Source organism: Balaenoptera acutorostrata, chromosome 9 (assembly GCF_949987535.1).
Source record: "Balaenoptera acutorostrata chromosome 9, mBalAcu1.1, whole genome shotgun sequence".
Taxonomy (NCBI): domain Eukaryota; kingdom Metazoa; phylum Chordata; class Mammalia; order Artiodactyla; family Balaenopteridae; genus Balaenoptera; species Balaenoptera acutorostrata.
In genome coordinates this window covers 16079170-16092813 of record NC_080072.1, presented here as the reverse complement: position 1 = coordinate 16092813, position 13644 = coordinate 16079170, and the positions used below count along the sequence as shown (strand labels likewise).

The 13644-nt window shown below is 49.1% G+C and overlaps 1 protein-coding gene across 3 annotated transcripts in view; it reads left to right on the top strand.

Annotated features, from left to right (window-relative positions):
* Nucleotides 1-13644, top strand: part of PRDM11 (PR/SET domain 11) — an 81914-nt gene that overhangs the window by 50939 nt on the left and 17331 nt on the right. For 2 of the 3 annotated variants that reach the window (XM_057553891.1, XM_057553890.1), the window contains exon 5: nucleotides 8168-8235. In XM_057553891.1, coding sequence (XP_057409874.1) covers nucleotides 8168-8235 — 68 coding nt within the window. Of the gene's footprint in view, nucleotides 1-8167; nucleotides 8236-12218; nucleotides 12641-13644 lie in introns of all 3 variants that reach the window. The other variant, XM_057553892.1, reaches the window with a different exon arrangement.

Genomic DNA, 13644 nt, shown 5'->3' with positions numbered 1-13644 from the left:
GGCTGTACCTGCAGAGTGTAAACTCCGGCTGCCCCACACATTTCCTTTGTGGCCTCAGACAAGTTGCCTACTGGGTCTGAACCTCAGTTTCCTAGTCTGTAAAATGGGGATAATAGTTGTAGCTACCTCCATAGAGTTGTGAGAATTCATGAGATCAGAGTACTTGGCACAGTAAAATTGCTCCATCAACGGCAGCGGGTGATGTTTTATTATTAATGTCTTTGTTAATTATTACCATGGTCAGAAATAGTGTTCAAGTCCACATGGACCCATGCTTGACCCAGGGAGCCAAACCTTATGTTTTTTATATTATTTTCTGAGGATCTGTCCACATAGAATCATAAAATTCTTAGACAGAATTTTATATGTCATTTAGGACAGACTTCCACTCAGTGGGGAAATTCTTTCTTCCGCTTCCCTGATAGCGAGTCATCCTGCTACTGCTTAAATACTCCCAGTAACAAGAAACTCACCACCTCACAAGGCTGCTTGTTCCATTGCAGGACGGTTCTGCATGTTAGAACATGTATCTTAGGACTGTTCTGCATGCATATTCCTCGCGCCGAGTTCGGGCCTGTGTCCCTCTAAGTGGTCCTGGTTTTGCCTGCCCTCCCCCACGTTGTGGTCCTTCCCACATTTGATGATGGATCTGCTTTCTCTAGCTTCTTCTTCTCCAGTCTAAGGGACCCTCTTACCATGCAGGTTGTCCTTCTCTGGTCAGGCCCAGGTTATCAAAGTCCTTCTCACATCACAACGTTCAGAGTCTGGGCTGGTCCAGGAAGTGCTGGGTTCAGAAGGGCCAAGGAATCGACCTTGAAGGATGAGGCAAAGGAGGATGCTGCGAAACCAGTATTCTTGGGCTTGGTCCCGAGCATCTGGCCCTGACCGGCCCTTCGTGGGCCATCTCAGTTGCAGGACTTGAGGCCCACAGCCTGCTGTCTACTCCGATGGCAGGGCTCATCAGTAACATGTGATGTGCTCTAAATACCCTCTGTGATCCTGCGCGCCCCTGCTTCCTCCACCTAGAACCCCCTCTCCCTCTTCTTCTCCAAGACTGCAGCTTGGATTCCACGCCCTCCAAGAAAGTCCTCCACTGACCACCAGGTACAGGGCTCCAGCTCTGCGCTCCCGTGTTCCACAGAACTCCCCACCACACTACTGACCACGGGACAGCACAGTGGCCTCTCTTCTGAATCCCCTGGACTGAGTTTTGTGAGAGCAAAGACATTGTCTTCCCAGATCACCGTTTTATCCCCCGAGTCTGTCACTGTAGCTGCTCCCTTGGTGATATTTGCTGAATGAATGAATGCTTGATTGGAGAAAATCCTGACTGACAGGAAAGATAAGCCAAGAAACATCCCTCAGCAAACCTGGAGATCTTAGGGGGATCTGAAGCCAGCAACAGAGACCTTAGGCAGCTCCCGTGTCCCTCACGGCTCCCACTCAGGCCTCTCGGCCCAGCTGAAGCTGCAGAAAGTCTGATGACAACTACTGTTGACCCCCACCACCCAGAATTAATCATAACGAACATTTGGTCCCTTTAATAATCACCATTACGATCACAGTGCTAATAGCGACCTCTTATGGAGTGCCTCCAAATGAGTCATTATGGCAGCGCTGCAAGGCTGGTTTTTACCCCTTTTTACAGGAGAGGAAACTGAAGCCTGACCAGAGAAGTCACTTGCCCAAGGCCACTCAGCTTGTCAGTGGTGACGCTGAGACTCTGGCCGATTCCTCGGGCTCCATGACTCTCACTACCCACTAGGTGCTCTTGCTACTGGCTGCGGGACGTACACATGCTTCTCTTTTCCCCCGCAGAGAGAAAGGAGCAATCAGAAGATGATAATGAAGGGTGATTAGTATTATGATAAAGTACAGGGTTCCATGAGATTCCAGGGGAAGGTCCCTGTAGACTGGGGTGTCATCTGGGGAGATTGCCAGGGGAGGGGAAGCCTGAGCTGCATGTTTTCTCTCTTTGTCTGAGAGTTTTAAGCCACGGAGACAGTATAGTCTTGTAGCTAGACAAACAAGGAAAATCTTCATCCTCCTTCCCTCTGCCCTCCCCTCTAGAGGTAACCAGAGGGGAGAGTTTGAAATGCATCTCCCAGACTGTCTGTGCACATACAAACATACGGAGTGATGTGCTGGCAAATACTTAGCAACCTGCTGCTTGCTGATGGTTGTGCTGCAGGATACATGTGCCAAGTTTCTTGATGTCAAGGCTCCCACCATGGCTGGTTTCAAGCTGCCAACATGAAGGCGTTAAATGAGTAGCTGGGAAGAGATATATCATGACAGTTATTCTATAGTATTTCTACCGTACAGATACGGTAGATGCCAATGCCCTCGAGAACATTGATATTGTAAAATATAGTAAAATAATTAGCAAACTTTGGGTATATATTACCTTTGTAAAAATAGAATGTATTGAATTGTAAGTTTATATAATTTAATTTTTTTTAATTAATTTATTTTTTATTATCATTATTTTTAAGCTGGTGGTTTTTTGGTTTTTTATTTATTTATTTATTTATTTATTTATTTATTTATTTATTTATTTATTTTTGGCTGTGTTGGGTCTTCGTTTCCGTGCAAGGGCTTTCTCTAGTTGCAGCGAGTGGGGGCCACTCTTCATCGCGGTGCGTGGGCCTCTCACTGTCGTGGCCTCTCTTGTTGTGGAGCACAGGCTCCAGACGTGCAGGCTCAGTAGTTGTGGCTCACGGGCCTAGTTGCTCCGCGGCATGTGGGATCTTCCCAGACCAGGGCTCGAACCCGTGTCCCCTGCATTGGCAGGCAGATTCTCAACCACTGCGCCACCAGGGAAGCCCTATAATTTAATTTTTAATGATGGCTGTGTTTCACAACTGGTTCATGAGATTCTGGAAAATTTCACAGTCAGCTCTCGTTAGCCAGTACAAGCCAGCTCCAGCACGCCACTCATTTCCTTTTTTTACTCAAGTATTAACAGTATATAATTTGGCTCTTCATCCAATCCTTCATTCATTCAACCAGTATTCTACCGTGTGCCGTGCCCCGTGTCAGGAACCGGGGCCAGGCCACCGTCATGAGCAGATAGCCATGAACTTGGCCGTCACCAGCTTATGGTCTAAAGAGAAGGCAGTCAATTACCACATTGGCAAGCAGACAAAACCTGCAATTGGGTCTCTAAAAGGAAGCAACAGGACAGTGTTATAGAGATAATACTGAGAGAGGCATGTGGAGGTCAGGGTGTGGAAGGGGAGAACCTACCTGAAGTTCAGGTCAAGAAAAACTTCTTCTGAGGAAGTGACAGAAACCGGGACCCAAAAGATAAGAAGGGACCAGCCATGCAAAACTTAGAAAAAGTTGCCAAAGTGATAATACATTCACTTGGGTGCCATTTCTGTGAACTGTACAAACATGCAAAATGGTTCTGTACGTTGTTTTTAGAAGAAATCCTTGTATAGTAAAATTGAGAAGGTTCCCTTCCAGCTTCAGGATGGAGGGAGGGTGGGAAAGAGAATGAATTGGAGGCAGAGATGGTCTTCGACAACATCTATGTATTTTCCTGAAGGAAGAGGAAACAGAGGTCTGGGACAGAAATGGCTGGTGATCATTTTTGTTGGCTCTCACTGATGGGTACAAGGTGGTCAGTTACATTACTCTTTATAATTTCTGAATGCTTGAAATATTTCATGAATATCATTGTTTTAAGAGTGGGGAAAAGAGGTGGCAGGCAGTGTGAAGTCTCACTCTTACAGCATTGTGGCTGCAGAAAAGTGAAGGGGGAGACAGAGGCCTGAGAGAAGTAGAGAGGTAGGAAGGGATCAGGTCGTACAAGCCTTGAAGGCAGTGAACCTAAGTATGAATTTTATTATAAGTACAGTGTATGCCTTCTTGAGCTGGTGGGTGACATGATCTAATTTACATTAATAGATTCCTCTGGCTGCTTTGAGGAGAATCAGTAGAGAGTTAAGAATGGCATCAGGGAGGTTAGTAGGGACCTCTTGTAGTTGTCTGGAGGAGAGCTGATGATGGCAGGAAGCAGTGGAGACAGGAGCAGTTCTGAAATTTGGTTTGGAGGACTTGCTGAGGGATTAGATATGTGGGGATCAAGAGAGGGGGGCATGACCCCTTAGTTCATAGCAACACTATTTGCAGTAGCCAAGACATGGAAGCAACCTAAATGTTCATCGACAGATGAATGGATAGAGAAGATGTGGTACATGTACACAATGGAATATTACTCAGCCATAAAAAAGAATGAAATAATGCTATTTGCAGCAAAAGGGATGGAGATTATGATACTAAGCAAAGTAAGTCAGAAAGAGAAAGACAAATACCGTATGATATCACTTATGGAATCTAAAAAACAACACAAACGAACATATCTACAAAACAAAAACAGACTCACAGATATAGTGAACAGACTTGTGGTTGCCAAGGGGGAGGGGAGGTGGGGTAGGGAAGGATTGGGAGTTTGGGATTAGCAGATGTAGACTATTATATATAGGATGGATAAACAACAAGGTCCTACTGTATATTACAGGGAACTGTATTCAGTCTCCTGTGATAAACCATAATGGGAAAGAATATGAAAAAGAATATATGTATGTATAACTGAATTACTTTGCTGTACAGCAGAAACTAACACAACATTGTAAATCAACTATACTTCAATAAAATTTAAAAAAGAGAGGGAGGCATGAAGGATGACTTTCCTTTTTTTTTTTTTAGCAGCTTTATGGAGATATAATTCACATACTGTACAGTTCATTCATTTAAAGTGTACAATTCACTGGGGTTTGGTAGGGATGACTTTCTTTCTGAAACCTGAGTGGATGGTGGTTTCAAATACTGTGATGGGGAAAATGAGAGGAACAGGCTTGGGGGTGGGGCCTGAGGTGAGTTTGAGCAGCCAGTAAGACATCCAAGGGGGTGTGTCACATGGGAAATCAGATATTCACGCCTGGGGCTTGAGATGAAAATCTGTGAGTAATGAACAGATTGAGAGTGTGGAAATGGATGGGAATGTCCAGAGAAAGAGTATAGGTAAAGAGAATGTGTGTGGAGGGGGCACGGGGGCTTGCAATTCAGATGGACTGAGAGTTCACGCTTTGAGCCCCAGCCAAAAAAAGAGAAGAAAAAGAAAAGAAAAAAAGAAAGAGAGGGAGAGAAGGAGAGAAACATGAAGTGATCACAGAACTGAAAACAAAGGCCCGTAGGGGTCTAGTCTAGTGCAAGCAGAGTTCACCATCAAGTTTTAGCTCCTGTAGGGTACTATGAAATAGAAGTGCCCCAGGTGAGGTGGAGAGGGGAGCCAGGTTGACTGCTTCAAATGAGAAAAAGCAAGAGGTAGCAGACAAACTCCTACTCAAGATGAGCCTCTGGACCAAACCTCCAAAACTAATGAAGAAAATTAATGTTAACAAAGACAGCCTTCAAAAACAATGACAAATGAATTCACTCTAATTAAAATAAAGATAGTAGCGTATTCTGAAAATGAATTTAAAATAACTAGGATCTGAATCAGGAGTAGGTTTGACTGTGAGTCACTGAGATTCAAAATAACAGTGGCTCAAGCAAAACAGGAATTAAGATTTCTTCTATGAATACCTTCTGAGCCTGTATTAAGTCCTCAGGAACCAAGCTTGATCCAGCTAATCACTGTCTCAATGCTTGGATTATAGCCTCATAGTCCAAGTTGATAGCTAGAGCTCCAGCCATTACATCTGCATTCCAGGCAGCAGGATAATAGAAGTGCATATATCAGCTGTCTTTTAAAGAAGTTTTCAGGAAGATGACACATGACACTTCCACTTACATTCTATTGGCCAGAACTTAGCCAGAGGAGAAGCCAAGAAATGTATTCTGTTATTACAGGTAGCCAGGTATTCGGTTATAATCCAGGGGTTCTGTTACTATGGATGAAAGGGATAATAGATAATTAACACTCACAGCCTTAGGATCTTCAAAGAAATAAAGTAAGGATAACATCCATTAAGAAGAATAAGACAGTGAGTTTTTGTTTGTTTGAATTTAAAACCTCTGCTCTTAGAAAGACACCACCAAAAGAGTGAATAAACAAGCCATAGACTAGGAGAAAATATTTGTAAGACATATGCCTGATAAAGGACTTGTATCCAGAATATATTTTTTAAAAACTCCCAAAACTCAACAATAAGAAAAAACCCCACTATTTAAAAAAATGGGCAAAAGATTTGAATAGACACTTCACCAGAGAAGACAATGCAGCTGACAAATGAGTGCACAAAAAGATACTCAATATCCTTAGTCATCAGAGAAATGCAAGTTAAAACCACAATGAGATACTGCTTCATACCTATCAAAATGGCTAAAATGAAAAAGCCTGTTCATACCAAGTATTGGCAAGGATGTGAGTCAACTGGAAATCCCACACACAACCGGTGGGCATGTAAAATGGTGCAACCACTTTGGAAAACAGTCTAGCAGTTTCTTAAAAGTTAGACGTATTCTTACCATGTGTCCCAGCAATTCCACTACTCAGTATTTGCCCAAGAGAAATTAAAGCATATGTGTCTATACAAAGATTTATTAGTGATGTCTCTTAGCAGCTTTATTTGTAATGGGCAAAAACTAGACACAACCCAAATGTCCATCAATAAGGAGATTAAAAAAAAAAAAAAAATAGTGGCATAGCCAAACAGTGGAATACTACTCACCAATACAGAGAAATAAACTCTGATACACACATCAGTAGGAACAAATCTCAAAATAATTGTGCTGAGTGAAAGAAGGCAGACATGCCTTCCATTTGATTCTACTTGTATAAAGTCTTGAAAACTGCAAAGTAATTTATGGTGACAGAAAGTAGCTTACTAGTTGCCTGTGGACTGGGAAAGGGAGATGTGGAGAGAAGCAGGAGGGAGGGATTACAGGGGCCATAATGAAGTTCTTAGGGGTGATGGATATGTTTGTTACCATGATTGTGATAAATACATTTGTCAAAATTTATCAAATGGTATATTATATGTTAATTATACTTCAATAAAGCTGTTAGAAAAAGAAGGAACACAACATTATGAAACAAAAAAGAGGCAGAATAAGAAAAAATGGGTATGGAAAAGAACCAATTGAAGACCCTAGGAATGAAAAATATTCATTGCATTAAGAGTCATTTAAAATGGAAGGAAAAAATAAAATAAAAAGGAAGGCCAGAAAGAAAGGAAAAACCTCAGTAGACAGATAAACTCTGGACCAGACAAAGTCAAAGAGAGAATGAGTGAATTGGAAGAGAGTTCTGAGAAATTTTCTGAGAGCATCAGCCAGAAAGATAAAGAGGGAAAATTATGAAAGGGTAGTTGTAAGACATGGAGAATAGATTGGGCTCCTACCATATATGTTTAATAGAAATTCTGCAGGAAGAGACTGGAGAAAATGACTGAGAAGCTGTACTCGAAAACACAATAGCTCAGAATTTCCCAGAATTGAAATAAGTCCTTATCAAGTAATGTGCTCGACCAGTAATGAGGAGAATTTTAAAAAGTAAATCTCCATTTCAAAACCACATAGTGAAACTGCAGAAAATCAAGAATACAGGGGAAGTCTTAAAATTTACTATAGACAGATTATCCATGAAAGAACAACACTAGACTAACAGTAGGTTGCTTAAGTGCCTATGGCAGCCTTTTTGGCAGTCTTTATTTGTTGAAAGAAAATAAACTTCATCTGTCTAGAATTCCATATCCAGCTGAACTCTGATTCGAAAGAGATGATGAAATAAAGACAATTTTATAGAAGATGAAGGGGCCCATCGCAAACCCTGAGGCTCTTGAACATTTAGAGACTGGGGAGAGGAGAAGCCCTCTGAAATCACGTATGCCTAGTCACCCCGTGCCAGCCTCCGTCTCCCACGGAAACCATAGAGAGAGAGGAAGGACTGAATTTAACTGTTGGTGCAACATGATGCTATTGGAAGTGCCACTTGTTGGCCATGTTGCTGGGTATTCTATCAAGATAGAGGAGGGAGATGGGATTCCTGCCCCAGCTCGGGTGGGGAGGTCAGTCCTGCAGCAGTGGGGGCATTGTAGTGGGAGGGCACGGGAAGGTTCTGTGTGGTGTCCCTGGGCCCTGGTCTGGAGAGGAGTCCAGGGACACGAGAGCCCCCTCGAGGATGCCCATTCTAGACTCTCTCTCTGTCTTCCAGATTGTGGACAAGAACAACCGCTACAAGTCCATCGATGGGTCAGATGAGACTAAAGCCAACTGGATGAGGTGAGTTCTGCTCTCTGCTGATTTCCCGGGAGCCTTGCCCGAACGCTGGAAAGGAGGCCAAGGGAGCATGTTGGGCCTTTAGGGTCTCCAGTGGTAGAGGTCCCTGAAGGCCCCGGACCGCTCTTTGCAGGGATGTGTCTAGCTCTGGGGGACCAACCCTCCAGCTTCCCCAGGCTTCCCTCAGGGGGCTCTGGAGGAGGCCTGTGGCCAGACCAGTCATTTACGGGGACACACTTGTCAGTGTTTCTGGAGGCCCTAGGCCCCAGGCTCCTGGCAGCATTCCCATATGGGGGGCGGGTGTCCCCGCCACAGGACTCTGACACCTCTCACAGGCAGACTCCGGCTGGAGGGGTGCAGGAATCATCCCAGGGCAGCCCCCAGCCATTGTTTAAAAGGCCCCCAGAGAAAAGGGCACAGTCTCTAGCTCAGTTTTCGATTGCTAGACTGGTTTTGTCCATTGCTTGGGACAGAAGTTTGCGCCAGAAGGATCCTTCACGGCCAGCCAGAGAGAGCAGGAGACTGGTCCAAGGTCACCCAGAGGCGGCCGAGCTGAGCTCGGGACCGAGGGCGCTCCTTTGGGTTCTGTGCTGCTGGCCTGTGTGGTGTGCTGGGGGGCCGTGCCTGGTGGGGTCAGCCAGCAGTGTGGGAGGTCGGGCTTGCCTCATTGTCTCCTTGGTGGCCTCTCTTTGGGATTCAGGAGCTGTGACGGGGGTTAGGAGCTGGGTTGGGAGGGAAGGGAGGCCTCGGAGGGCTGGACCCAGGGGCAGAACCGCGCCGTGGATCAGGCCCACTGTCGGTGTTTGTGCAGTTCTGTGCCCCGTGGGGCTGGGGGGTCGAGGAGGGATTGTGCTTGGAGGGAGGGCAGTCAGGGCCTCCCTAAGAGGGAGATTGCTGGATTTAAACCCTGAGACGTGCCAAGCAAATGAGGAGAAATTGGTTTGAGGTGGGGAGGCTGTGGTGAGCTCTCCAGTCCCCTTCCCTGGCGCCCCACTGCCCGCTGATGTGTGGGCTGCAGCTTGCACTCTCCGGGGCACTTAAGGATTCACCCTCTTATTTGTCGGGGCCACTGTCCTCATCGTCATTTAACAGGTGCAGAAGCAGAGGCACCGAGGGACAGGCGGGCCCCAGCCTTGCGCTGTGGGGACAGGCACCCACTCCCCAGCCCCCTTTCACATCATCAGGTCAGCCGTGCCCTGAAAGTGGCTCCAGGAAGGTGGATGGCCACCTCTGCCCTCTTCTTCTCCCCGACCACTGGGTGCAGGTCAGCTTAGCACATGCAACCCACCACCCATTCCTGAGCACCTGCGGCGAGTCAGAGCCTGTACTGGGCGCCCTAGATGGATGGGCCCAGCCCTGCCCCCCTGGCCCTCCCAGGACTCACACCTTCCGCCGTGGAAATTGCTTTTTCTAATAAGGCTGTCTGATGGAGGCACGGACAATACGCTGGGAGGGCTCAGATGAAAGCAGGGGTGGGGAGGGCCTTTGAGCTGGGCCTTCAAAGGGGCTGGGATTTCATTTGAGGACATGGTGAGCAAAGACTCAGAAGTGGGAAGTGGGGACCAGGTGTCCGGCAGGTCGTCAGATGGGCTGCATGGCCCAGACCCCTGGCCTGTAGCTCTGGTCTGGCTCTAGGCAAGCAAAGGAGAGTGTGTTTGAGTGCAGTCTGGGTCAGGCCTTTCTGCACTGAAGCTTTGGCCGGGACAAGGCTTTACTGTAACCGCAAAGAAGGGGATTCATCATCTGTACTAACTGAGTGGACATCTAGCACCCCAGCAATTCTGACTTAATCAGGCTGGGGCTGAGCCCAGGACATTGGTAATTTTTAAAGCTCTCCAGAGTGATTCTGATGCGCCGCTGGTGTTGAGAACCACTGCTCTGTTCTGATCTTCACGCTACAGTGCTAAACCGAGGCCCAGAGCAGGGCTGGGTCTTACTCAAGATCATGCAGTCAGTGGCAGAACAGAACAGATCATGCAGTCAGTGGCAGAACATCTCTGAACGTCTAGGCCAGTGTTCTTTCTGCTTGTACACAAGGGACCAGGCACAGCATGGCTTCCTGGGCCTTGTGTGGGGTGGGTTCAGCTACTGCTATCTTGCTGGCCTGGGATCTGTCCTGTTCCTGCTCCAAGACCCATTCTGATCCAAGGTGGCGCCAAGGTTGTCACAGCTGGTGGGCCCTCATCTCATTACAGATTCAAGGAGTAGGTTGGGTTTGGGTGTATGGTTTGTTGCCAGGGAGATGGCCTTGTGGTGGTAGTTGGAGTGAGGGGAAAGCCAGTTCATCCTGGGAACCCTCCTTTCCCCTTCATATATGGCTTCCATTTGTACAGCCCCTCCTAATTTTCAGACACTCTCACTAGCACTGTCACAGCTTAGGCTCTTGCAGATGATCGAATGGAGTTGGTTAATTTCCTCAAACCTGAAGTGGTAGGCCAGGAAGAGAATGGGCACCCACGTGATGACCGTTGACTTGATGGCAGCACTACGCGGGGTGCTCTGCCTTAATGAAATCAGTGGCCAACAACCACAGGCTCTTTTGTCCCCGGGAGGCATTTGGCAGCGCCTTGAGACATTTCTGGTTGTCACACCTGCGGCTAGATGCTGCTGGTTTCTGTCGAGCAGAAAGCAAGGAAGCTGATAAAGATCCTGCGTTGTCCAGGACGCCCCCTCCCCCACCAACAAAGAATTTCCTGATCCCAAATGGTGAGATTAGGAAGCCCTGAATGAACTCTTCCTGGCAGGTCTTGGAGGTGGTACTGGGGGAAGCGGGGTTTGCACAGGAGACTCAGCCTCTCATCCAAAGCCTGTCTGAGTGCAAGGCCCAGGCCCCAGCCCCGGCCCCTGTCACTGTCTTGGCCAGGTGACAGAGTCTCGGACTTCTTCTCCTGCCTCCTGGGCTGTGATATTCGGGGGCGGGGGGGGAGGTGAAGGCTGAAGGATCTTTGTGCCCTTGTCTCTTGCTGTGGCTTCGGCACCTGCCAGAGGAGTGAATCACGCTCCCTCCATATCCTAGGTTCTTCTCTTGGATGGATCTTTGGGACCTTGGGCATGAGTTAAAGAGTGGACAGAACCACACTGTGGAGATACTGAGTTGCAGAGCCAGGGTAGGTGCCAGGCCAGAGGGGTCAGGGCTGCACTGTGCCCATGCCCAGGGCCCCTGGCTGCTCTGTGCAGATGGAAGCCGAGGTCGTTCCTGGTCTCCATCAAAGTGGAACCTGTCTCCCGATGGGTGCTCATGGGGTCCTCACATTCTACCCATGAGCTGCCAAAAAGCACAGCAGCCCACCCCCAAAGGAGCTGCTGCCAGCCAGCGCTCCAGTGGGAGGGAAGCCTGTACACACCCAGAGGTGGGGACTGGGGAGACTGGGAAGGGGAAGAGCCGCAGGACAGAACAAGCTTTCTGTGGCCACGCCCTGATCATGGGCATCACCAGCGAGGCCACACCCCATGGAAGCCCACTGTAAATAGTCTCACTGTTTAAGTCTTCCTCCAAGCCACTGGGGTCTATGGCCCTATGTAAAGATCGCTTTGTAGAGGCAATGGCCTCACCCTAACCCCAATAAGGATCCTTTATTCCCGTTTAGGGCTTTAAAGCTCTTTTACATCGCTGTGCTTTTGCCTCCTTAGTAACAAGCCCCTAGGTTGGTGCAGTTGTTACTCGGGTTCCGGATGGAGAGAGTGGGACCAGCAGAGGCTGCTGAGCGGCCCTGGCTCTCACAGCTAGGCAGAGGCGAGGCAGGGCCTGAAACTGAAGGCGTCCGGCTCCGTCCAGCACTCGCATCGAGTACGCCGCGTCTCCTCCTGCCCTCCAAGGAGCAGTGGAAGGGGCCTGTCGCTAGGAAGAGGGTGTGGTGGTGGTGAGCGGGCGAGGGCGCCCAGGTGCCTCCTGGCTCCCCGGCTGGGGGCCGGCAATTAGGAAGGAGGAGGCCTGCCGCGTTGACGGTCATTTACCCAATTGTGCTTTGTGGGATATTCAACCCAAGGAACGTGGTGCCCCTGGCTGAGCGTAAGAGGAAGCCCAAGTTCTCCAAGGAGGAGCTGGACATTCTGGTCACGGAGGTGACCCACCACGAAGCGGTTCTCTTTGGGAGGGAGACCATGCGGCTGTCCCATGCCGACAGGGACAAGATTTGGGAAGGCATAGCTCGGAAAATCACCTCCGTCAGCCAGGTCCCCCGCTCCGTCAAGGACATTAAGCACAGATGGGATGACATGAAACGGAGGACCAAGGACAAGCTGGCCTTCATGCAGAAGTCCCTGTCGGGCCCAGGGGCTGGGGGCCGGGCCCCCGCCATCGTGCTCACTGCCCATGAGAGGGCCATCGAGTCAGCGCTGCTCACAGCCCGCTCCGGGCACGGCTTCCCCAGGGTGGAACTGGATGGCACCGACAGCCCTTCGACCAGCTGTGAGTACCGCCCGCTTCCCCGCCCCAGGCTCCGCCTGCCTGTTCCCCACCCACCCCTGGCGAAGTCCCCTGCACCTGCCTTCTTTCTCCTGTCCCTCTCTGCCTCGCCCCGTCATTCCATCCTTCCCTCCTTCCCCCACTTCTGTCCTCTCTACCTCTTTCCCTTCATTCATTCGAGAATATTTCCTGAACACCGTGCCAGGAGTTGCGTTGGGAGCTGGGAAGACAGAGATGGGTATAAAACCTACCCTGCCCCTGCTCTTGGGAAGTTCCTTAAACTCGTGAGAATAAACACACTTTAATTAAATAATTGCGCAAGGAAATTTGAAAGAAGGCATGAAGGACAAATACAGGAGGTCCTGAGAGCAGGGCTGACTCCTTGGGTGTGCGACCTGTCGCTCTCAAGGGCCGGAGCTGGGCTAACTGCTCCTCGGTTGCCTTCCTGAAACTCAGACTAGTTTTTGAACGAGGCGCCCGCATTTTCGTGTTGCATTCGACCCTGCAAATTATGTAGCGGCCTGTCTGAGAGCAGGAGTGGGGGACTGGCCGTCCACCGAGGCTGGGGAAGGCTCCCGGGAATGACAGTTGAACTGCGACCAAGGGTGAGGAAGAGTTAAGCCGGCCGGTACGCGTGGGCTGTGGGGCGCAGCGCAGGGGAGGGGAGGGCCTCGCAGGCAGAACAGCATGTACGAGGCCCCGAGGCCCTGCATCAGGAAGGCGCTTGGCACGTTCCAGGAACAGAGAGGAGCCAGGGAAGCCCCGTGTAGCAGGCGAGGGGGAGGGGCGCGAGAGGAAGCCAGCCAAGTCCCAGGCCCCAAAAGCTCAGTGCTTTCTGTCTGTCTATTCCGAGTGTCTTTATTTCTGTGTTACTTCCACACTCCCCTCCGCAGTGCCATGCTGCCTTCTCTTCTCTCTGCACTCTGCCTCTTTCTGCCCAACCTCCCCCCAAACCCCCGCCCCAAGGCTCTCCTTAGGACTCCTCCCTCTCTGCTCTGGGTCCCCTT